This window comes from Ursus maritimus, unplaced genomic scaffold (assembly GCF_017311325.1).
Source record: "Ursus maritimus isolate PB19 unplaced genomic scaffold, ASM1731132v1 scaffold_3, whole genome shotgun sequence".
NCBI classification, from domain to species: domain Eukaryota; kingdom Metazoa; phylum Chordata; class Mammalia; order Carnivora; family Ursidae; genus Ursus; species Ursus maritimus.
This window is the reverse complement of record NW_024425563.1, coordinates 43895633-43921615: the sequence shown is the minus strand read 5'-3', so window position 1 is coordinate 43921615 and position 25983 is coordinate 43895633. Positions and strand designations below refer to the sequence as shown.

At 43.0% G+C, this 25983-nt stretch overlaps 1 protein-coding gene across 3 annotated transcripts in view; it reads right to left on the bottom strand.

Moving 5' to 3' along the window:
- Positions 1-10632: 10632 nt before the first annotated feature.
- Positions 10633-25983, bottom strand: part of PDE1C (phosphodiesterase 1C) — a 302251-nt gene continuing 286900 nt past the window's right edge. The window contains exons 18-19 of one of the 3 annotated variants that reach the window (XM_008686463.2): positions 24074-24134; positions 10633-13038 (exon numbers count right to left, since the gene is read on the bottom strand). In XM_008686463.2, the coding sequence (XP_008684685.1) occupies positions 24121-24134 (14 nt within the window). In that variant the 3' untranslated portion in view covers positions 10633-13038; positions 24074-24120. Of the gene's footprint in view, positions 13039-21997; positions 24135-25983 lie in introns of those variants that run through there. The other 2 variants (XM_008686465.2, XM_040644120.1) reach the window with 2 other exon arrangements.

Below are 25983 nucleotides of genomic sequence, written 5' to 3'. Positions count from 1 at the left end.
AGGCACGGGAGCTCCCTTCGCGTTGCTTTCATGGAACTCCCTTTCTTCGGCGGGACGTGGGCAACGAAGTCACCCACCACCCCACTCTCTGATGTGCCCAAAAAGAACAATAATAGTGACGAAGTGAGCTATAATGAGTGTCTGTATTTTTCCAAGTGGTGAATGACTGACACGTAGACTCGTCATTGACAAGTTGGAGCAGGAGAACTAGGTTCTTGTCTCGCAGAGTGAAAGAATGAATCTCAGATCAAGCGGAGTGAGTAAAGCAATAGAAGTTGATTAGGCAAGGATACAGGGGAAAAAAGCTCTCAGGAGTGAGAGGGGTCCGGACACGGTTACCACTGAGAGCTTTTAACATTGGTCTTTTCTAGAAAGCCCACCAGGGAACTTAAATCTTTTTGACTTCTCTACTGGCAGCTCCGTTGATTAAGGACTAATAGCATCTTGAATGGCTTACTTCTTTTTAGGGTCTGGTTATTTTCTGTTGACCGCAGGAGACTGTCATAAACCAGACTCCCCCCTCGGACACCTAGGGCAGGGTGGTCTGGAGGGTTCCCTTATCTCTGGTTTCCTTACACCTGCACAATTTTGGGATTTCTGTGAGCCTCAGCATGGAGCCCCCTGTCTACCTCTCCCTGCCTAGCCCCGCCTGTCCCTTTTTCAGAGTCTGGGTAAAATTTTTGGTGTACCTGAAAAAACAGAGTCACTCTAATGCCTGGCTTATAGATCTTTCCAACCCATGTCATTTCCGCTTTTTCACTGGCAACAGAGTTCAAATAGGACGTATTTAAACTGTCAGAGTAACTGTTTGGTGCTAGATTACCAACCAGTGCTTATTTTTGGCACATTACCCACACGAAGTTCAAAGATTTAAAGAACATAACTATAATAAAACTTCATCTATTTCCATATCCTTATTCCTGTGAACCAGTTTTCTCAAACATTGTTTCAATGCCAAAAATGAGAGAATATCATTCCAGCAATAAATAATATTCATCAATGGGGCCATAATCTAATGAGGAAAAAAGCTTTACTGTCTCATTAAGAAACACATTCCCACCAAAACTGTACATTCTATGACTAATAATCTGTTTACCAAAATTTATAATATAATGATGTTGTTTTGGTCTATTTTGTCCTAATCATAATTTTACACAATCCTCATAATTAGGTATAGTCCCTATGAGACTTTGTGGTTAAATACCTTTTAGTCTCAGATTTTGTGGTGTTGTGAATTTTTATCTTTAGGGTTTTTTTTTTTTCCTGTATATTTTATCTTTCCTGGGCATTATTTATGAGAAATTTGGAGAGTTTACCTGAAGCAACGGTGACTAGATTAACTGGTTTTTTCTTCATTTTACACCTCTTACAAGTTCCATATCTATCTCACCGGTCATTTTTCAGTGCTTTATCACAGGTTTAAGGTAGTTAAAGTTTGAGCCTTTTCTGCTCTAAACCTAAATTCATCCAATTATTTTCAGTATTTTTTAAAAGATTATTTATTTATTTATTTATTTATTTATTTATTTATCTCTTCATTTGACAGAGAGAGAAGCGAGAGAGAGCACAAGCAGGGCGAGCGGGAGAGGGAGAAGCAGACTTCCTGCAGAGCAGCGAGCCCAACGTGGGGCTTGATCCCAGGACCCGGAGATCATGACCTGAGCTGAAGGCAGACGCTTCACCAACTGAACCACCCAGGTGCCCCCCAATTATTTTCCATGTTATTAGTTTTCTCACTCTTTTATTAATAAGGTCTCTTTAAGCTCTTACTTTGATTTTCCTTCAATTTTATTCTACTCTGTTTATAACTACTTCATGTATTATTTTCAATTTTTAGTTTCCGGTTTATCTTCTGTTATTTTTACTCATTTTCATCTTTAAGATTCTTCTAACCAGGTGATGGCCTTTATAGCAGCCTGCATCCAGCAATGGTTTCTCTTCCTCCTGGGCAGTCGTGCCCATATCCCGCTGGTATGTGGCTCAGCAAAGGGCCAAGAAGAAAGGAGCTGAGCCGGAGACGAGGAGGAATTCAGTACAACTGGAGTGAAAGGGATCTGGGGTGGGAACCGGCTGCAGGGGATACCGGAGAGGAAGGCGGGGGCCAGGTCACACATGCCCGCACGCTCTTCCTCAAGCATTCCCCCGGAGCTAACAACTCCTTCTGTTCTGGGAACACTTTATTCACAGCTGGAGCACAGCCCTCACTCATCACGCTGTTGGTGGTGATTCATTCATAAAGCTACCTCCCCACCGGATGAAAGCTCCATGGGGACTGAGGACTGTGACTCCGCCAAGGTTGCATAGTCCCAGCACACAGCACAGTGGAGGGATTCAATCAATACTATCCAATAAAACACTGAATGAATGGTGCTGCAAGCCAGGAACAAGAGGCATGAATAAAGAAAATGAAAGTGACATGGCATGGGTATACATTCGAGGACAATGAGAGTCCTCGTCCTACACAATCCGCTGAGAAACATCTCAGTGGATAATAAAGGACAATAACGGACAAGCATCTCACAGGACTTCTGTTTGCTCAGGAAAAACCCTCAGGCTGTCTGCCCTGCTGCTATCAATCAGTTGTTAACGTCAACTAATAAGTCAACATCTTCCTAAAGTCTTATTTGATGATTGCTGTCTAGACTCTGCAGTTCCCGTTCTTTTAATAACTACAAATTTCTTTGGCGCCTGGGTGGCTCAGTCGGTGAAGAGTCTGCCTTCAGCTCAGGTCATGATCCCAGGGTCCTGGGATCAAGTCCCACATCAGGCTCCCTGCTGAGCAGAGAGTCTGCTTCTCCCTACCTGCCCCCCCCCCTGCTCCTGAGCTCCAGCGCTCTCTCTCTTTCTCCCCCCTCTCAAATAAATAAATAAAATATTAAAAAAAATAACTACAAATTTCTTATGAATCAGGACTTTAGGATTATATTTTAACTAAATTCCAGACACGCTCCCTAATCTTCTTTCACTGAAGTACTGCATTGGCCTGAGATCTTTGCTTTCCACATTCTTGAAGCTTACTTTCACAGAACCCACTTATACCACCAAAAGTAATACTAAGTACCATTGGGGGTAAGAGCGAGTAGACCATAAATATTTCAAAATTATGTGATAGGGTCCCCTTGGAATGTCTAGCTCAAATGCAAACCTTCTTCTGAGCTCCTAACCAGCAAATCAAACTCCTAATTGTGTAACCACACGTGCAAAATGGAATAGCCAATTTTTATTCTGTCCCTAGATGCTTCCTCTTCACCTCTCCCTTCCATCCTGCTGTCACGCTCATCCGTTTCAGAAGCCACTGGCTTCACTTGCCGTCACTCATGCAGACACTCCTCCCTCAACACCCTATCCCTGGTCTGTTGATTCTACTTTTCAGGTTAGAATCAACTCTACCTGCCTCCCTGTTTCCAACGCCACTCCTAGCCTGGCCTCGACTCCTCCCCACCTCTAGGATCTCCTTATTAGCTTCCCGGTTTTCTCTCTTTATCTCTTCTAGCCCATTCTCTATTCTCTAGCCACAGGGATCTTTGTAAAATAATATGAAATTTATCCTGCTGGAAACTTGGTAAAAGTTTTTTAAACCTTCCGCTTACCTTTAGAATCAAGTCCACGATCTTCGGTCTGCCTCTAGGACCACAACATGATTCGGCCCTTGCTCTTTAGAGACGTTCATCTCACACCAGCCTCTCCACTGGTCGCCGTGCTCCTGTAATATGGGCCTTTTTGCATTTTACTAAGTGTATGCGTTCTGCTCATGCCCTGTCACCTCCTCTACCTACTCTTCAGTGTCTTAATCCCTGTCTGTCAGGTGCCTGAAACTGCCCTCCTCCAAGCAAGGAAGATGGAGGCAACAGGAGTGTAAGTAGAAATGGCAGCTTGTGTTTTCAGTGGTGTCAACAACTGAAGCGAAAAGATTATATCAGCTCTGGACACACACACACACACACACACACACACACACAAATTCTGTCCTGCAAAAAAGTAAAACAAATATTTAATGAAACTTCAGGGAACAGGGTCTTTTACTTAGGAATAGGCTTCAGAAGTAGCAAGAGGAATAGTAACTTAGCAATAACTCAAATAAATAGTTTCTTTTTCTCACCCAACAGTTAAGTCCCGAGGGATGGTGTAGTGGTTCAGTGATATAATCAGGGACACAGGTTCTTTCTGTCTTTCTGCTCCCCTCCAGTCAGCATGTTGGATTTCACTTCCATGCTCATCATTGCCTCATGGACCCAAAATGGCTGCCGTATATCCAGGCTAAAGTCAGTATTCCCGGCAAGAGGAACTGGAAGAGGCAGCTTTATGTCTCATTAGCAAAACCTGTGTCACCTGGTTACCCTTAAATGAAAGAAAACTGGGCAATTGAATGTTAACTTTCACAGTTTCTTTAGCAAAGATAGGGAAAGGGCTTTGAAACAGAGGTTGTGCCCGCCTGTGAGCATACTAGGGGTAATCAACAGCAATTACTGGTGCTGTAATGGCGATATAATTAAACGGTGCTGTAAATAAAATTGTTACTTATTTTCCTATCGAAAATGTCATGGATATTGTCTTTTATTTACAGTTCTGTCTTTATCATATTTTTATTAGAGTTCTGTCTTTATTTATCAGGAGATATATATATGTATATATGTATAATTTTATACAATAAAACTATTCAAGAACCTATGCCCTATGTTTGATCATGGTATACACCTATACAGAAATGTAGCAACATTACCAGAACGAGAATGGTATTCTCTGCAGCCTGCCCGATCTTTTGAATCCAGGAAGATTCAACATTTCATGCAGCTAAAAACTATTCCCATTAACGAGGCCGGGGAACTCAGCAAACAGCTCGTGCCTCTAAACGACACCAGGTGGCAGCACAGCATAAGAAGTGAGTGTGGTTCAGCCCCCCCCTCCCCCCCAACTCCACTCCCCAAGATTAAATCCGTATACTTTGTAAGTGTGTGCCTTCCCCACAGCCTTGGGCTACCGGTTCATCATGCCTTCAACCTCAACCCCAGAAATGAGCAGGGCAGGACGCGCTTTCGGGGACACGTTTCATTTGGCTTATTCACATTCAAATTCTTTTCAGATGCAAGAGTGTTGACTGAAAACACAACTGTGTTGTCGAATGCAACATCACGTCAGGCATTTTTAGCTTATTTTAGGAAATGATGAGATCACACTCTGATATTTGTTTCCAAAATTCTGGATCTTGTGGGACCTCCGTGGGTCGATGTTTATGGGACAGAATGGTCTACGTAAACGACCTACTTTTAAGGGTGAGACTCTTAAGGTCTAGAGCCGTATTCCTTTCTTCTGCAGGAATTTTGAGTCTGAAGAAGCAGAGACACAAGGGAACAACCAAGTAGGGTTTTTTTTTTTTTTTTCATTTTTAGAAAAGTAGAATGATACTTCAGTCTTTAAACGTACACTTCTTTTTCTGAATCAACTGAGATTTTGACACATGAGGAGATATTGAATCAGCAGAGAATCAGAGGAAAGGCAAAACTAGGTTATATCTTCATTCAGGGATGATACATTGATTTTAACAGACTAGAAACTCCAATGCATTTGAGCCAATTGCATGGAGCTCTGTGTTGGGAAAGCTTTTCAGGCTGTCTGGACTTGGTGAGAAAAGCGACGCTCATTGATTAGTAACGTCTGTCGTAAGTGACGAGAGGAGGCGTGGTAACATACTTGTCACGTACGGACACATTTTCTAACTCTATCTGACTCTGGTTTGGTGCCATCTTCAGCCATCGCATTTTCCAGGACCTATTTTATATGAACCGCTGTGTTGGCTGCAAACACAAATATGAGAAAGTGGGGCGGGGGGAGGGGATGATCTCTGCTCTCCCAAAAATGATAATATAAAGAAAGAATTAAGATCTATGTACTTTGAGGCAGAATCACTGAAGTGTCATAAAGAAGCAAAATAGAGCATTCTGAGGGTTAACCAGGGCAAAAGATCATTTCTAGTCAAGGGATCAGAGCATATGACCCCGAGAAGGGTCATGAATAAGTAAGATTTTCATAAGATGTAGAAGGACTTGCATAAAAAGAGTGATGTGAACATATATGAGAATAGGCCTGGTTCCGTCAGGAAATAGCTCCATGTGCAGGTGAGCTGTACTAAATAGTGCTGCAGGTGACAGATGTCACTTCATGAGGAACTTTGTCTTCTGGAAAAGGCACAATTAATGTATCCTCCATAAATTCATTCATTAAACAGAATCACCCAGGATATCTGCATGCCTTTCTTAGAACGCTTGAATTCACATGTTTTGGCATTCATCTGACCTCTGAGTGTGGCTGGGGAGGAAGGGGGCCAGGGAGATCTTGTACAGGCTATCAGGATATGCAGACTTCTCTGCAAACTTGTCAGCCCTCATGGACAGTTGCTGAATCTCAGTCTGTGAAGAGACCACTGGATGAGACAACAGTCAATCAACTTCTCCAACCAGGGAGTATGCGCACTGGCAGACTTGTTCTCCATGTTTTCTTGATTAAGCCTATACCACTGGTCATTGGAGGTCGGCTTTTCTGGAGCTAGGAGGTGTCTGACGTGGGAGCGAATATCATTTCTTGCTATGAAAAGCCATGATTCCCAAGGAAGAAATCTGGAGCTGGTAGCAGAATTCCAGAGAAGTATCAGTGACAGAATGTGAAAACTGATTTGGAGAAACAAAGAAGATAAATGACTTTGAGAATGGGTGACTAAAAAAAGGGGGGTAGCAGTAACAGAAATATAGACATCAGGAAGAGCACAGTATGGGAGCTGGAGAAGAATTTAAGAATGAGGCTTATAGTATCTTCAAGACATTCCGAAGAAGAAATACAACAGGTGGGTGGGAATGCTTGTGTAGGGTTGAGAAAGTGATAGGGACAGATCTGTAGAGTTAGAAGTCACACGCATGGTGTTGGTGCTTACAATTCTGAGGAAAGATAGAATTTATGGGAAGAAATCTGAGAAGTCTGATGGCATGGTCTTGGGAAAAGTCCTATGAGAAGGAGAAGTGGTTAGCCACTAGTCCAGCAGCGAAGTAGAGAGGTAGAGACAAATCAGGAGAGTGCAGTGCTCACAGGCAAATGGAGGAGAGTTTCTAGATGAACTGGTGTGGGCAACAACGTGAAAGGCTTCAAAACATTCAGAGGGAACAAGCCTGTGGAAATGTCATTGTGCTTAGGCACTTCGGACACCTATCCACTTGATGGTTGAACTTCATTGCTGATTTTCTACATGAAAATCGAATGTAAGCCCAGTTTGGCAGTAGAAAAAGGAAAAAATTTATTGATTAACAATAAGGACAATAAGGCTTCTCACACAGGTTTATTAAGAATTAAATAGATTAGGGGGCGCCTGGGTGGCACAGCGGTTAAGCGTCTGCCTTCGGCTCAGGGCGTGATCCCAGCATTATGGGATCGAGCCCCACATCAGGCTCCTCTGCTGGGAGCCTGCTTCTTCCTCTCCCACTCCCCCTGCTTGTGTTCCCTCTCTCGCTGGCTGTCTCTATCTGTGTTAAATAAATAAATAAAATCTTAATGTCCGACTCTTGGTTTCGGCTCAGGTCATGATCTCAGGGTCGTGAGATCGAGCCCTGCATCGTTGATCTCTGAGCTCAGCGTGGAACCTGCTTGGGATTCTCTCTCTCTCTCTCACTCTGTCCTCCCCACCCCTGCCCCTGGCTCACGTGCACATGCACCTATGCTCTCTTTCTCTCTCTCTCTCAAATAAATAAATAAATAAATAAAATCTTTTTTAAAAAAGATTTAAATATATTAGTACATATTAAAGTGGTTGGGACCTAGCAGGTTCTCAAAAAATATTAACTAAATTTCAATCTATTGTGCTACAGCAGTGTTATATAATTTCAGTTTTTTAGCAGCTGTAATTGGATATTTGTCTCTGTTGTTACATTGACTTAATATCCTTTCACCATTGTGGCTTAAAGTTTGGAATCTTTTTATACCCAGTGAGCCATAAGAGATGCTGAAAGGGCAATAATCATAAATGAATTGTTTCCATAACGGCTGGTTTCTACGCAAGGTGCTTCTATAAGCACAGGTCAGCCGAACCTTTTCCTCCAGCGTACTAAGGAAAGCATGCCACAGAACATTCACAGAGCAGCCAAGCTGAGCATTAAAATACACAACTGAAGACAGTAGTTATTATTACTTATTGTTCCCCAAAAACAGTTTTTCATGTTCTTTAAATATAACAAAAGTATAATGAATGCTCATAAATCTCCTAAATTCGTCTTTAAACAATACCACCAGCAAAGGCCTACTATCCACATCTACAATACTGTAGAACCTTCTCTGGCCCCAGCTGGCCTTGCGATGGGCACCTGGGGCTATGCAGGGGTCAAAGCTGGAGCCAAATCATTAATCCTTCACCCACACCAAACTCCCAGGCCTAACACATCCTCACATTTAACTTGACAGCCTCCCCATAAATCAAGATGTCAGCCCAATAGGTTTTTTTTTTTAATTGGAAATGGATCAAAGAGAGTATAATTGATCAAGTGAAGTTGGCGGTCAATGGGAAAATAAATTTAAACTTTGCAGTAAATAAGTGGCCTTCCATCTGTCTCAGGAACATGGATCTTTTTTAAAAAAATATTTTATTTATTTATTTGTCAGAGGAGAGAGAGAGAGCAGAAGCAGAGGGAGTGGTAGGCAGAGGCAGCGGGAGAAGCAGGCTCCCCGCTGAGGAAGGAGCCTGATGTGGGGCTCAATCCCAGGACCCTGGGATCATGACCTGAGCCGAAGGCAGAAGCTTAACTGACTGAGCCACCAGACATCCCCAGGAACATGGATCTTTAGGAAATCCTATACTTCAAAAATAGTGGTTATCAACCATCTCCACTTTCCCCCTGTACCTCACGGGGATTAGAAATCATAACAATAAGAGCGCCGGAGTGCCTTCTCTATTTCGAAAGCTCAGTGGATGAGCTCATGGTAAAGCTTAACTGGGTTGTGGCAGGAAGAGCTAGGAAGAGAAAGAAATTAGCATTCTCTGAGCACGTATTAGTGACGGTTCCTGCCCTACCCATGGGAGGTTAGTATTACTACGAGATGGAAAAACAAAAAACAATCCAAAACTCAAAACCCCCAGAACACCTGCGGACTTATTCCGGGCAGAGGTATGGTGGGAAGAGGGAGAGAACAATTTATACTGCTCTTTTCTTACAGGGACTGATCCTGCCTGAGAATTGGATTATATTGCAAGGCGGCTGTGCTTGGATTATATTACAAAGAAAAGATACCACTGTGAAGTGTCTGTCAGTTCTTCGTGCTTATAGGAGCAGGACCCAGAGTAAACGCCCTTTGTGTGGCAGAGTGAGTTCCTAAGCTTTAAAAATGTCTTGAGCTTGTGTGGGGTAGGGAGTAAGAGATGGATTGCTCTGTACATTCACAGGAATTTAAAGCTCAAGAGGGGAGAAAAGTCTTGGTAGAAGGAGAAATCCAAGAAGAGAGAGGAAAATCTGTGTCCAAGGAAGACACAGCTGTGGGAAATCCTCCACAAACGGAGACTGGCTGATGTTGTGGCCCGATTTTGGATTATTGGGATATTGTTGTTGTTGTTGTGGTCTGGATACATGCAGTTGTTCTGTTGTGCCATCAGCCTAAACCTGCCGGCAAAGTCCGTTCTACGCCGTAGGCTGGTGTTGGTGGAACTTTGCAAAAATAAAGGAATTCTGTGTGGGAAATAAGATGGGGTGAGTGGGAACAGATGAAGGACAGAACTGCAGGCGTAAGATGCCGGGGGTGGTCCAGCGTTCGGAGAAGTGGAACATGAGAGTGAGAAGGAGCCCTAACAGATAAAGGATGGGAGCCCGTGAACCCCAGGGGTGCAGGGAGACACAGGTGAAGGGAGAGCCGAGGGCGGGGATGTCAGGTTTCCAACTGCATGTTGAAATACACATTAAACACTGAAGTGCAGTGTGAGGCAGAAATTGGTACCTGGAAAAACAGCCAGGTGGTAAATATTATTAGTTAAATTATTAACTTCTTTACTGCAGTTGGAGAACCCAAACAACCTACCCGAGGTCGTGGGACCCGTAAGGGCCGCTGCTCTCAAACTCAGAAGCCCGACTTCTTTTTACTACACTCTGCTTTTCTCCAAGAAATAATAGCAACTGTTTACTGATACCTTTACCATATCCTTAGCCCTGTGCAGTGCTGAGCCGGGTAGCATTATTACTTTCATTTTACGGCTGAGGAAACGAAAGTTCAGAGGGATTGCAAAGCTTGCTAGGGCTCACAGAGGAAACAAAAGGGAGCCAAGATTTAATGATAAGCTTTTCTAGCCCCAAAGTGACAGTTCTGAACCAACTATACAGCGTAGCCTGGAATGATATAAACTGAGTTGATAACACAGGTGTTTACCTACAGACTAGCTGGTATTATGGGGTACTCCTATTAACAAATTAATTGATTGGGTGTACGGTATAGGGACAAGGTGGTTTTAAAAACACCGACCACCTATACAATCAGGAAGCCAACTGAGATGTCTGTTATGCTATTCATCTTGACGGGATATTCACGACTGAATCGTGCCAAGCGCAGGGAAAATCTAACTCTTTTCAAATGAATCTCCGAATTCTGGAGAAGAAAAAGGTGACTCATACAAGAAAGTCCTTTAAAAGCATCTTTTTATTTGCTATAAGAATATAATCTGGCATTTCTATACAATCCATCATGCAAAAACATGGTAGGCATTTTACAAGCAAAGCAGAATCTCAGTATCTGTACATTTGTTCAATCAACGTATTAGCCAAAGCTGAAAAATCGCATCTTGGGATACAAGAACACAGAAAGAGCCAACTTTCTTCCCGAGGTTCATGGCTTCTAACGTCAAGAAGCACTGCGGAGAAAGCACAACCTTGATGTCTCAGTGCCTAAGACTGAAAGGTACTGGGGGAGAGACGGGGAACATCATCGATGATCCACTGGGGCGCCAGGGGGCCACTACCCATGGGCAGTTCACTGTGTGCCTGATCGGCTCTGTGAAGCAAGCACTGAGCCATCTGTATACAAACAGGGAGGAATTCCCTGAGGAGCTAACCTACTTCGGGCAGAGTCGACACTGCCAGCCCAAAGAAGGACCCTTTTGCTCTGGCACCGAGCAGGGAGTTAAGAATTACAACTGCTTTCCTAACAAAAGTCACAGTGATTTTTCTTTTTGAATAGTAATTAAATGTTCCTGAAATAGCATCGTAAAGCACGTTATAAGTAAATTGCATGCAAGTAAGTGCATGATGGGCACTAAACTCTGGAGCTGGCTCAACTTGCATTGACTGTGGGTTCCTGGAAGTGAGCTATGGTGAAAGAGGGAAGGAGAGCACACTAAACCCTTTAAATCAGACCCCAAAGGCTGTGGCCATCAGTGCACAGCTCCTCCTTTGCAGGGGTGCCTGAGAGTTCTTTCTGGATGTGGAAGGCTCCTAGTTACATCGGTCGTGCTCCTATTACTCACCGAGTTCAGCAAGGACAATCCAAACCTATGTTATCCTCAGTCTTCACCGCAAAAGACCGTGGCTGTTACGAATCCCACTTTCTAGTTAAGCAAACTGAGGCTTTTAAAGATTTCCCATTAGACCGAGGACGTACAACTAGTTATAGACGGGACAGGGTCGGTGATCAGTACTGCTGGACAGCAAACCTACAGCTTTCCACTGCACCAGAGCATTTCTGAAGGGATCAAAAGCTATTTCTGGCCTTGAACGTTTCCTTACTATTTTGTATGATTTTAGTCCCAAAGTTAGAAGTCCAGGAGAGATTCAGAAGAGCTAAAAATGCCACAGTGAAGAGAGGTGAGTTACCGACTTCCATCCCAGCAAGAGCTGCGAGAGCAGCTGAGATCCCAAAGGGCCTCAGCTATAGGGTCTGCTGGGAAATTGATCTGAAATTTAACTTAAAGGTATCTCCAACTTAATGGAGAAAAATCTGCAAGTAAGGGATTCAAATTAAATTTGGCAATTTACACCCTCCTGCCCCAGGACCATGAGACCAAAGGGACATCTCCTGGGATAGATGTCAAACCTGGAGTCTTCGAGGCAGGGGGCATCCCATTGATTTCCAGCATTGTTAACTGTACGTGGAAGTAACAAATGAGAAGGAGTAGAGCCAAAATGTGTCTCCTGCAAACTCTCGCATCTCTAAAGGTACAAAATGAGGCCACCGGGCAGGAAGCATGCAATGAAAACCAAAGCTAGGGTCTTTATTTTTGACTTGTATCTGCTTTGTGAAGCCTCAGTTCAGAATTCTCCATAATTCAACTGCTCATCAGTCTTCTTTCCCCTCTGTGATTGTTATATCCAGAAACACAACTTTTAACTTTAGTGCATTTACTTAGAAAGTTACCTATTTACCTGATTTTTAAATATTGTAATAATCACTGTATTTAAGGAATGGACTTCTAAAAACATCTTTTCCTATTGTATTTAAAATTGGAAAAGATGTTTTAAGAGGTGCATTTCTTAAATGATTATTAAACCAATATTCTTATTGGGGCAAGTCAACTTCTAGGGATAAAAGAACTCTCAGTGGGAGGAGTTTTCTAAAGAGGGAGCATCATATAAATTCGGGTCCGATTTAGACTTTGAAAGATCTATACAAATAAAAGCCACAGGAAACTACACTCTTACTACTGGAGTCTGCGTTGACTCCCAGATCCGGGGACGGATGGGTGCATAACAGGAGAACAAAGGGGAAAATCCCATAAGGCCTTCACTTTGCCTTGGTGGAGTTGACCACAAAAGCACCAGCCCCCAAGGCCTCCAAGGGTCTCTGAAGCGTATCCCACTGTGGCTGGTGAGTGCTGAGAGGCAGAGGAGCGGGTCTCCCCTTCACTCCCTCTCTTCCCCTTGACCTATTTTCTGTTCCAGTTATGTGAGATATTCTGAATCTTTTTCAGTTTGATCCTCTGATCCAGCATCTTGTACCTCGCAGGATGCTCATCAGTTTTCTTTGGGACCGAAGGTACGTAGGAGCTAGATGCATAAGCAGGGCGTTTAAAATGACGCAGAGGAGCCTTGATGACTGGCGGCCATGCAAAGGAAGACAGACAACCATTAGCCTCACCAATGACACGGCACAACCTGAACACCGGGGGCAATCTGCTCTCCCTAGACCCGTCTGTTTCCTTCCAAACCAGGAAACAAACACGCTGGGCCCTCACCGGGAATCTTAACTGCAGAGAGATGAATAAACACATTCTCACCTTGGTCATTTACTTAAAATAAAGACGGACAAATTCCTAGAGATAGACAGTGATGACCCCAGAATACAAATGTTTTTCGACAATGAATGGATGGGGCTAAGGAAGTGAGGGGGCAGTGCGATCACTTTGGGGAATAGCGAAGCGAACACAGGCGAGCGGAGCCGTACGATGAATCAGCATTTAATGTTGGATATATCAGCTTTTGGGGTTGCAAAGTGGTACACGATCCTGGAGTGCCAAAAAAGGACATCACTGAGAACGTATCTGCCACACACATGTGTATCCAAAGTATTTTTTTTAAACTCTTAAAATTCAGTAAAGGGAAATAAACAACCCAATTTACAAAGGAGCAAAAGATCTGAACCGGCTCCTCACTGAAGAAGATATGCATAGGGCAAGAAAGCTACCATTGACGTCATTAGGGAATTGCAAATTAAAGCAGCAATGATATACACTACACACCTATTAGAATGGATAAAATCCAAAACAGAGTGGAAGACACCAGTTGCTGGTGAGAACGCAGAGCAATAGGAACTCCCGTTCTTGCTGGTGGGGGTGTAAAGCATTACTTTGGAAGCCTGTTGGACAGTCTCTTATGAAGCCACTCATGCGTTTACCCCATGCTCCCGCAGTTGTGCTGCTAGGTATTAACCCAACTGATCTGAAAACTGATGTCCACATACAAGCCTCCACGTGAATTTTACAGAACTTTATTCATAATTGCCCCAAACTATAAGCAGGTATTCCTTCAATAGTTAATTGGATAAACACATTGTAGAACATTATACAACGGGATGTTATTCAGTGATGAAAAGAAATGAGCAGTCAAGCCACATAAAGTACTAATTGAGTCCTCCTCCCTGTGACCCCCTGTGCGCTGCCCCCCCCCCCCCCCTGTCCGTGAGACAGCGTTAAGAGTGAATAGAATAATCAGGTTAAAGGTATGAAGGACAGAGCTGGTGCTGAGTCATTTCCTCAGACACTTGCTCTCAGTGAGGCATTTCTAACAGCACTTACAGGGCTGGCAAAGAAAGGTAATAGGTGGGTCAGCTCGAAGGGCTCAGATTGGGGGACAGATCCATGAAACAAAAGGTGACCCTTGTGAAAACCAGTTTCCCAGCTCTCTTCCAGTAAGATCAAGCAAAAGATCAGAAACAACTTAAATATACAATCATAGGGGTTGGTTAAGTTCTGGTACATTCTTAAAATATACTACTGTGATACTATGGAGAAGTGATATAGATGTCTATTAATAAAAATAGAGGTTCATGTAATCCTGTTAAATCGAAAAAGCGGTAAATATAATCTAATCTCATTACAATAAAAATATATCAGTATGTGCACAGGAAAATCCAGAAGATCATACATTTAAATCATAGCAGTGATTATCTCTGAAGAGTATAAACATGGTTTTGGTTGGTTGTTTCCACATTCTAATTTTTCTATGAGGATCAGGTTTTGGTGATGCAACTTTTGAAAAAGAAACACACTGCCAAAAATTTCTTCCATAGAACCAATCATACGTCAGAGCTATTCTACAAAATCATATGTTAACAAAAAGCCAGCAAAACTGAGGTCACTTTGGGCGTTAGTACAAGATATCTCAGACAGCTAAAAGCTGGCTAGACTTTTCCGTGTCTGTAGACTAACAGTCATTCGTTGACTTCTTACAGCACTTCGGTGTGGCTGATAGAACAGGGAAGAAAACAGACCGAGATCCCTGCCCTCGTAGGACTTCCACTCTAGTGACCCCCAACTGAGACTCGTCACTTTGCTTACGGAAGAAAAAGGTGCTCAGGCCTAATAAGGGATGCTATTACTACTGTAACACCCACACGAACTTTGCCTTCTGAGTTAGGCTAACCCGTAGTAAAGACTTTCAGCAAATGGTCCTGTAGCGACATAATAACAGACATGCAGAAGAACAGAGAAGTTGTTTTTTAAAGACCTCAGAGCACTTAATTCTGCATTTTATGGTAAACAGCACAAAACACTCTATGAACAAGTGTAAAAACAACCCTGTTACCCTGGAGAACGGGGTAGAAACAAGAGAGGCTTCAGATTAAAAGCTGCTTGTTGCAAATGTCTGGGCTAGCTGATTTACTGCTCTTCAAGTCACAGTCCCTCTCCATATTCATTCTATTTTCGCTACTCAGCATGAACCCAGCCAAAGTATTATTGAATGTCCCACTTCTCAGCAGGAAGAAACATTTACCGTTTGCTGGAATTCTGATTGTCTGAACAAAAACTCCCCTTGCCACTGGAGTCACTGCAAATAGAGTCGAACCTGCTGATAGAGCTCGGCTCCCCACCAAGATTGTGGAAGTACTTATATGCCTGCTGTCACCCTTACTCCAAATGTTGGAAAAAAGAAAAATTCATACAGTGCTGTTTTGTATGCATTCATTGCCTTTCCAGTCTGCAGGGGAACGTGATTTGATGGCAGAGCAAAACAGCAGAACCAGGGATAAGGACACCATCTTGAATTTAGTGGCGACCTTGGTTCTGGGGCGCTGACATGGCCTCCTAGGGCTCTTTCATTTGTCTACTGGCTGTTTCTGAGAAACTGGAAGAGGATCTGACCCTTCCCTTGTCAACGACTACACACGTCCCACAGCTGAACCCAAGCAGTAGTGTTAAAATCCACCCCTCCTTCTCCAGGGTAGAGAAGAAGAACCAAACTGGGAACAGAATCCCCTCCCTTGCATATGCTTGTCTATTAGCAAGTTGGACCTTTTTTCTCTGGGGGACGTATTCACAAAGTCTGCTCTCATCTCTTAGAGCAATTTACTTGGTGGAAATGGTCTAATTAGCTACTGAAGATTTGACAAAGGCACATATGACTGCACAGAGCCTGAACTTGGGAGAGCCATTATCTATATTACTTTCAAATGTACTTAGGAAAAGAAAAGTGCAAGATAAAAATCGATACGTCACCATCCTTTATTTCACAATTACACACGATATTTGTTTTTCATAAAAGCAACACTCTTTAAGGAGTTTTAATCCCCATTTGTTTAAATCTCATCTTTCTTGTAAATACCACAGTTCTCCCAAAAGTGTGTATGATCTTCTCCCTTTCCTCGGCCACCACCGGCCCTATCTGTTTTTCCCTCTCTGTCTCTGTCTTTGAGCCCGTTTTCCTTGGTGGCTACTTTTCTTGTGGCGTGGGGGACGAGTGTATAGAATTATTCTTCAGAAAATAGATGCAGATTCAGTCCTACATCAAATTAATACGGTTGTCAGTTCAGGTACTGCAACGTAAAAGAGGGTTTTTAAAGCTCTTTAAGATTATATTAGTCTACTGTTTCTCAAAGTGCCCTTCAATAAAGTTATGGGTGTAACAGGTATTGCTGGGGGACAGGGAGGTTCCTTAGTCAAATTTAACTGGGTTTAAACTACTATCTTCATGGCAGGACTTCTCAGACACCTAAATAACGGGGATGTGTATTAGGAATCCTCAAGAAGGGCCAACAGCATGTGGTTTTTCTCAACATCCTTAGGCTAAAGAGCTCCCTTACGGGGCATCTCACAGAGTGCTCAGCAGAAAACACTCTCAGAAAAGACTGGCCTAATTCCTTATCCTTATCTTACGATGTCATATCATGTACTATCCTAGATCCCTACCTCAGGACACCTTGTTGTTTTGCACTAAGTGAAAGCAGGCCACAGAGACTATCACTAGTCCTCACCTATCGTCGGTCCTGCCTAATCTTCCATGGGTTAAAGAACAATCTGTGTGAGAATCTGTCTCTGTTCTTCGATCCTCTCTGACTTCCTGGTGATCTTCGGCAACCACTCACGCAGCATGGCGGCTCCACATGGAGAATTTCTGAATCTCTGTTGCAGGGCACTACCCCTGAGGGCAGCAACCTGGTCTGCTCTTAACTTCTGAATAAATGCGAATATTAGCACCTTCTTAAAATAAGAAGTGCTGGATGTATGTTTTCTGCCCTTTCAAAGATAATGTCATGATATGACCTTTGGGGGAAAACAACATTTCCATTATAGACATTTTCTATCTGCATTCTCTCACACACACACACACGCACAGACAACAAAATAAAAAATAATCATTTGTCGCCTCTGAAATGTTGTTTTATATGAAGAATAAAATCCCACTGCCATACATTTCATTTCTAAAATCAGTGCCTACTTGTGGGATCTGCCCGAAAGCTGATGGAAAGCTCTTACAAAAATGCACAACAATCATTCACGAGTTTTGAATTGCAAGGGATTGGAATGCTAACATCTGCTCCATCAAGGATGGAATGGTGTAAGAACCGAGCTTGTGATTTTCATTTCGGGATTCGCCATGGTAAAATAGTTAATGATATCTGACAATACATTGTGTACAAGGCACAATGCTAAGAATTTAATGTGAACCAGCCTTTAATCTTCTCTACAATCCTATGAAGCAAGCACTGCTATCACCGCCCTTTTTGGGTGAGGAAAACTGGGGCTTAGAGAGCTTAAGTAACTCGCCAAAGCCTACACAGCTGGCGTGCAGGAAGTCTGGATTCTGGATTCAGATCCAAGCAGCTCGACTTCAGAGCCTTCACCTGATATTTAAAGTAACCCTGGACCAAAGTTCTGAGTAATTTTAATAACTACCATAATAAGTTAAAAGAGTCAAAATGGTACCTCATTTACACTCTCAGTATTTGAGTCTATAATCTGTGTAATACACAGGATTCTTGACCAGGTTCGTTAGTAGATTTAGTCACACTTCCCCCAGAGCAAAAGCAAATCACCGTCCTCCGCCCCCGACACACACTTAATATAATCTGTGGTCGTAGCTCAGGAAGGAATTATATAAAGGTCCCGGCTAACAGGTCTCTTAAATAACTGCATTTGTCTCTTCCTTCACTTATGCCAGGTTGGAATGTTCCCAGGAATTCCTAAAGTCACAGCCACTGTTGATCTGTTGATGAGCAGTCAAGCCAAGCAGAGCTCCAGGATCTTGGGTGGAATGTTGAATTCCGTGGTCCTCACTCTGGCTGCAGATGAGAACCACGTGGGAAGCTTTTAAAAATCCCAACGCTCAGGTCATACCCCAGATCCATTAAAGCAGAATCTACGGGGGTGCGTCTGAGACCTCAGAAGTTTTTAAAGCTCTTCAGATAATCCCACTGTGTGTGAGTTTGAAAACTACTGTTTTGGTTTCTCCAAATATCTCCTTCCTTATTTTCACCAACGAAACAATAGTAGTAATGTTTTGCACACACTGAAAGTGTTGTGTAAACTGTAGAGAGCTAGCCAATGTTGCTGCTACAGCTTGATCACAACAAACGGCCTGGGTGGGGAGGAGTCTTTTACGCATCTGTTAAGGTTACGTGTGGTCTTCAGAATTATGCTTTTTTGTTTTTTCCCTCCTGTCCTCCACATTTTGTTTTTCCTGTTGGGTTTACCATGAAGACAAAAGCTCTGAGAAATGAAAAGGCATTCTTTTGTTGGAGAAAGCAACTTTGGAATGCTATCACTTGAGGACTGTAAGAAGACCCGTGCCAAGAAGAGCCAACCCTGAGATTAGCGACTGTGTTCTGAATAAATCTCACATGTGGAAAAGGAAAAACTAAGACCAGACAAAGAGCACGTTCCTGAGGTCTGACTGAGGGGTAAGAGAAGAGTGAGAGGTTTGCAGGCAGAGATGTAGTTTGAAAGCCTGCTTTCACACTCCTGTTTTTCTCTTGGGCAAGTCACTTTGCCTGCAAACTCCAAGTTTCTCCTCCGCAGCCCGAGTGTAACAGTGTTGCCTCTCTCGCGGGGCTGCTGGGAGGACTCAGCCAGCCTGGGCGTGTCAAGGATTTCCTACGGTGTCTGGCGTAAAGAAGGCCTTAGGTTCGTGATGACTTCTCTTAAGATCGTCGTAGGGATAGTGATCATGTCCAAGGGTAACTCCTAGTGGATAAAGTGGGACTAAAACCCTGAACAGACAGGATGCCAGAAGACTTCTAGGACGGGCACTGACATTTCTTGCAGGACTGATTCTGGGCTGCTAGTTAGGGTGTTGCTCAGTTTGAGACAATTTGGAGACAATCTGCCTGATGTTCCTTTATGCTTCTGGATTTGTCTCCCCTCTGGACTTTTTCTAGCTTCTTTCTGGGGTATCTTTTCAGATTATCCAGAATTCCAAACTACGCCTATGTCTGATTCTGACCAAGTCAGCCATGTTAGCTAATTCGGCATGAATCAGTGGCATTTTGAAGGTGAGCTCATGAGAAAACACAAAATCAGCCCAAAGACTCCACTCAGTGTTAGCATCAGCTCCACAGAGGGTGAATCAAGAAGGGTTCATCCCATTCCCAAGGCAGAAGCACACCCTTGAAACCTCTAGCATTTGGCTGAATTGGCCTTCCAAGCTGGTCTTTTCCTTAAGGGGGTAGTGGAAGATAATAATTTGTTTCAACAGAAAAACAGACTTCGTTCTTTGTTCATTATCTAGGCTTCCCATGAGATACTTTATTTTAATTTTTTTAAAAGATTTTATTTATTTATTTGACAGAGAGAGAGACAGCCAGCAAGAGAGGGAACACAAGCAGGGGGAGTGGGAGAGGAAGAAGCAGGCTTCCCACTGAGCAGGGAGCCCGATGCAGGGCTCGATCCTAGGACCCTGGAATCCCAGGACCCTGGGATCACGCCCTGGGCCGAAGGCAGACGCTTAACGACTGAGCCACCCAAGCGCCCCCCCATGAGATGCTTTAAAAAATGAAAGTGAAATATAACAACCTTTTATAAACCCAAGGCTCTGCTGCTTAAGGAGACTAGTAGCATGGTCTCCGTCCTCTGTACTCTTCAGTGTTTCCACATCCCTTACTGCAGCCACCCCCACCCTTGGAAGGGGCCAGATTCAGTTCTGTCTCTACCCCCTTATGACTCGGGCACACGATTTCAGTTTCCCACTTAGAAAACAGAGCTGAGAAGTCTCACTGCAGAGCGCTGTGATGAGGAGGAAAGGAAATCATGCACATGGAGCAGCGAACATGGTACTGACACATAGTAGGTGCTGCCTTGCTCTCGCTTTCCATCCCTTCCTCAAATGAAGATCCCACAAGTCAGGAATTAGCTGGAAGATTTGCAACTGCCAGGAAATTCAGTAGCAGTATACTTCCCCAGCTAGGGAATTCGTCTGTCTCCTCAAGACACAAACAGCATTATACTGAGGCCACACTGCTCCGCGTCCCTTCCTTTCGTAGAAATACAATTTAGCAACATTAACCCAGCCGGAAAATCACTCGTAAACCATGCGCATTGGATGTACTGCTGTCTGAGGTGATGATCAACACTTAAACTCCTCAGGGTGTATTTTATATTAAAACTACAATAATGAGGAGCGCCTGGGTGGCTCAGTCGGTTGAGCGTCTGCCTCCAGCTCAGGTCATGATCCTGGGGTCCTGGGATCGAGTCCCGAGTCAGGTCAGGCTTGCTGCTCAGTGGGGAGTTTGCTTCTCCCCCGCCCCACTCGGGTTCTCTCTCACTCGCTCCGCTCTCTTTCTCTCTCTCTTAAATAAATAAATAAAAAACTACAATAATGAAACCCATCATCTACATTTTAAATGACGGTGGTCCTCCAAGGACTTTACCTTAAGGAAATGAGAATGCTAAATAATCTACTGGTTCCATATTTTCACCTCACAGAGCGACGAGCACAGAAAGAGGAAGCCTGCTGTCTGAGAAGCTACCAAGAAGGAGCTGAGATGACACAGCATGATCCAAACCACTATCTAGGATAGAAAGATGACCCCATCAGCATTTCCAGGTCCCCAGAGGAACCTATGTCTGTAGGAAAAAGATAAACCACATGGTTTTGCTCCCCTTCACCCAGCCCGAAGCTGTCTGCTTCCACCTGCTGGTCTCAACCCGGGCTGCACCTCAGGTCACCTGGAGAGCTTTAAAGTTTATGGACGCCCAAGCCCTCCCCCCAGGAGTCTCTGAAGCAATCCATTGTTTTAAGGTGGAGGCCAAGCATCAGTGTGTTTGTCGTGTCCAGTGATTCTAACGTGTATCCAGGTTGAGAAACACTGGCTTAAGTGCCAAGTTTGTTCTGAGACTAAGTCAACTTACATTTCGGTATAAAGGGATGCCACGGGCAGGGGCAAGCTCTTATCATTACATGCAGGAGCTTCCAATCCTTGGCCACGTGCTAAGATCTGTGACAAGAATTGAATCCATGAAAATCTACTTTGGGGACAGGCGGTGTGGTACTGTTATGAGAGAAGCATGGGTGGGGACAGCACATCACTGGGTTAAGCTATTACTGGTTGTAAGATTCTAAGGAGATAAACTCTTCGGGGACTCAGGTTTTTTGGTTTTGTTTTTCTGTTAAATGGGAAGAATAGTAACCACCTGCCTGGTGCTGTAAGGATTTTCAAGGGGATGTAAATGAGATAATGTGTATACAGTACCTTGTACACTTGCGGACTGCCGGCATGTCCTAGGTACTTGCTATGTGGCTACCATGATCACATAGCACAGGGGAGGAACGGCCATCACTAAGGGCCTTTTAATGGTGTCCTCCCTGATGGATGTCTTTTTTTTTTTTAAAGATTTTATTTATTTATTTGACAGAGATAGAGACAGCCAGCGAGAGAGGGAACACAAGCAGGGGGAGTGGGAGAGGAAGAAGCAGGCTCATAGCGGAGGAGCCTGATGTGGGGCTCGATCCCAGAATGCCGGGATCACGCCCTGAGCCGAAGGCAGACGCTTAACCGCTGTGCCACCCAGGCGCCCCCCTGATGGATGTCTTATCCTAGTGTAGGAAAGTCATATAATTCCCTGCACGACTGGATAGTACTACATGAAAGACCTTACCAAACAATGAAGAGATTAACTTAATAAATTTATTTGTGAACATTTGGCAGAGAACACACCGTTCTGAGTCACGAAAGACTAATTATCCAAAATGTGCATGTATATATGGACACATATATCAGCTACCTGAGGGAACCACATCGCCGAAATTAAGAGCCATTCGAAGCAAAGCAAAACCATCTAGCCCACATTCTAAACTATTTATACAATATACAAATATGGACGTTCATGCCATCACTTTGGGCAAAGCCTAACCATGAATGTGAATGAATGCTGCAAATTCTGGCTGGGATGGGAAGTGCGACTTAGACAACCAACCAGGATGAAAGAAGTTTAAGTCCCTGAAGTCTAATTTTGATGCAATTAGGAAAATAACAAGGGCACTTTTGATTCTTAAGACTCTTTGCATTTATTATGCTGAGGCATAATAATTCTTCAAGTCACCTTCATTGGAAGCTATTCTTAAATCACTGACGCCCTGATTTTTCCAATGCTTCTTTATGCTTTACCCCACAGATCATTAATTCTGGCTGCAAACCTCATGGGGATAGGGACTGGGTGTTATGCACACTTGCATCCTCAGAACCTAATCACAGGACTGATAACAGTTGGTGTTAAGAAATATTTAATGAATGAGTCAACTACTCTGTATCACACTCGATAACCTTCATAAATCTCCCACTTACTAAAGAATAAATGAATCACTTAGAACACACACCAGCTGGCAAAGCGGATCGGCATCTACAGACCCTGACAGCTCCCCCTTGCCTCCCCAGTGTCTTGATAACCAGACCTGCTGCCCATGGTTGCTCCAAGAGGGTGCAAGCAAGTTCCTTCCCTTTGAAGTCTCTAGTCTGAAGCCTGAACACTCTTGCTTTAGACAAACACGACAACCTCAGCTCATTTCTACAGTCTTCCTAGAGTATGGAGAGGCACTGAGGCATGGTGTTCGAACCCCTCTCCCTCCGACAAAGAGGTGAAAGAGGAGGAGCAATTAAGTGAGGCTGGAAAACAAGCTCTCTTCTTATTCAAACACAATGGCTGGCTATTAAATGCCCTGCGATCTGATGATTTAATGATTAATAGTTTCATTTAATAAAATTACTATTTTAATTAATAAAAAGAAGAACAAGAAAGTCCTCCCTCAAGGAGGGATCACCTTCAATTTAGCTCTTTCATTTTGTTTGCTCCAGCAGGCCCAATGTATGTGAGGCATGCTGTTTCAAACGAGAAAAATATTTTGGAGAAAAGCTAAGTTTTTTCTTGAGCTTTTTCCATCCATGTGTGTGGTTTTCCACGTGTGCATATGAAATGGGAAGTGTAAGGCTCAGTCAGTAACTCTGCCCTTTGTTCATACCAACAAGGACCTATCTCAGAAGAAGCCTGCAAAGCTAAATTTCAGGTTTCCAGAGCCCTGAAGTGCTAAATCAATACATCACAAACGAGCTCTGATCCAGTCCGTAGTAAGAATGACAACCGCCATGCCTCAAACTGAACTCGAGAGAAAAGAATTACAAAGAGAGCACTCCCTGGAATCTTCACTTAAAAGACAGTGCGGGATCCCTCTGCACCCATAGGTGCACCTGAAATTAGTGCAGGGGTAACTGGTCGAATCCGCAGGCAGAGTAAGAAAGCTGTCACCATGTGGACTATTTGGCATCAGTCTTTACCCGTGAGCAATGAAACTCAAGCAAAAAGCACAGGCTTGCCTTGCCTTGCTGCCTGCTAACTTCGGGCAAGCCACTTACCCGGTTATGCTTCAGTTCCCTAATTTGTGAAACGGAGATAAAGTGCGTTCCTTAGAGAGTTGTCAGGATCAATGGAGGTAATACATGTTAAGAATCTAGCATTATCCCTGATAGGTAATAGATGGGCAATACATATCAAAGTATTTATTATTAAAAACCTGTATTAGGGAGATCAGAAGTTATTTTTTGAAGTTTACCATTCAATAACTTATAATACACATAATACTTAGTCTTGGTTAAAAAAAGAAAGAAAGAAAAGGAAAGAAAACATAAACTTCCTAAAACGTCTTCAGACCTCAGAGCTGGGCAGTTCTCTGCTGAGGAATCCTCCGGATGGACGTTTTATCCGTAGTCCCCTAGAATAGGACACATGACAATGTCATTGCAAGCCAGCTGGCATCTCAACACAAACTCTTTCTACGTCAGGCACAGAGATGAGAAGCAGAGCTGTGTCTACTGCCAACACTACGGGGCACGCCAGCAGCCGCACACACAGAGGAGCCAGCAGCTATCTGCATCAGCGGAGGTGACGGTACTGTACCTTTCCATCTAAGGGTCACTGCCGGAAAGTGATGTGACTGAGGCGCCCTGGGGAATCTGCTCAGAAGTCAGTCACTGACTAGGCTCCATCATTAGCAGTCAGGACTGGGAGTAGTGCGGAAGCTCTGGGCCACTCCTCCAGTGAGAGCCAACATTTCCTCAGCTCTCCACCATTGACAGCCCACCCACGGAGCATGACTGGGTTCACAGACCTCATGGGGCATGCTCGAAGGTGGTTCTAGAAAAAAATCAGCTGCAGGTGCTATTATTTCACTACGTAAGAGTCACTTTGCTATAGATATGTAAAGAATCAAGGAGATGTCCCCAGAAGAGCTTCTCAGTGCTGAAGCTTTAGGAGGACCCCCTTGTTAATTATTTGAAACCACACAAGTGGTTCCTTAATGCAGTGGGGTCTGGTGGCTTCTGGATTGAAGCATGTTACGAGCAGGGCTTTCTTCATATCTGAATCCTCATATCCCAACACCCATCTCTCCCAATATGTGAGAAGGGAAAACAAGAAATTTCTCCAAAATATATGTAAAATCACCTGTACGTGGATGAAACCAAACAAAACTGTCTTGGAAGGCAGCCGTAGGTTTTTCACTTAAAATTCTTAATACATAATATTTTGAGCATAAAGTATGGATAATAATAATGTCAAATTCCCAAGTATTTTCAATACACTTTAATAAAATCTTAACATTTTGCATAGTAGTTCGTAAGTTTATTTAAAGAGATTAAATGTCACAAATAGAGTTGAAGTACCTAGTACACTCTTCCATGATACTTCTCTCCCCCATCGCACAAAAAACATCCTCTAGAACTTGATGTTTATTATCGCTGTGCATATAAACACTCTATAATTACATTTGTATGCATCTATTAAATACGAATATTTTTGCCTGTTGTAAAAGATAATATAAATTGTGTTAGATGGTATAGATCTTGTTGCAACTTGTGTTTCTTGTTGGATATTACATTAAGCATTGTTTCTAATAACAAAAAATGAAAAACAACCATCAGTAGGAGAATGATTGAATATCCTGTGTCTCATTTATATAATAGGCCGCTACACAGATGTTAAAACAGACAACGGTTTTCAAAGAACTAGCTTTACATTCTGCATAGAATTTCTTTTCCTGTATGTCAGCAAACTTCCTGTAGGTTTTTTTTAAAGGTGTGCACTTAAAAGCAGGGTAGAGCTGGATTTTGTTGTCCTTATCTAATCAGATAATTTCTTGTATTTTATTACCAGAGTTTAAGCCATTTGCAGTTATTATTGTTACTGATATTTTTGGACTTGATTCTACTACCTAAATTTGTTTTTTTTTTTTGTATTTGATTATCTACTATCTAATTTTGTCATTGTTCTTTATTCCTTTTCTTCCTTTCTGCCTTCTATTATGTTGATACACTTTTATTTATTTATTTTTTTAATGATTTTTTATTATATTATGTTAGTCACCATACAGAACATCCCCGGTTATGTTGATACATTTTTATATTCCCCGTCTTTGTTGTTGTTCAGTTCCCAATTTAAATGTTATAGGCTATATCCCAATTATTTTACTGATGACCCTTTGTATTAAAATTTACAAAATTACAAAGTTCTGCCCAAACACAGAATAGATTTTAGCAGTCCTTAATTTTCTACTGAATAAACCT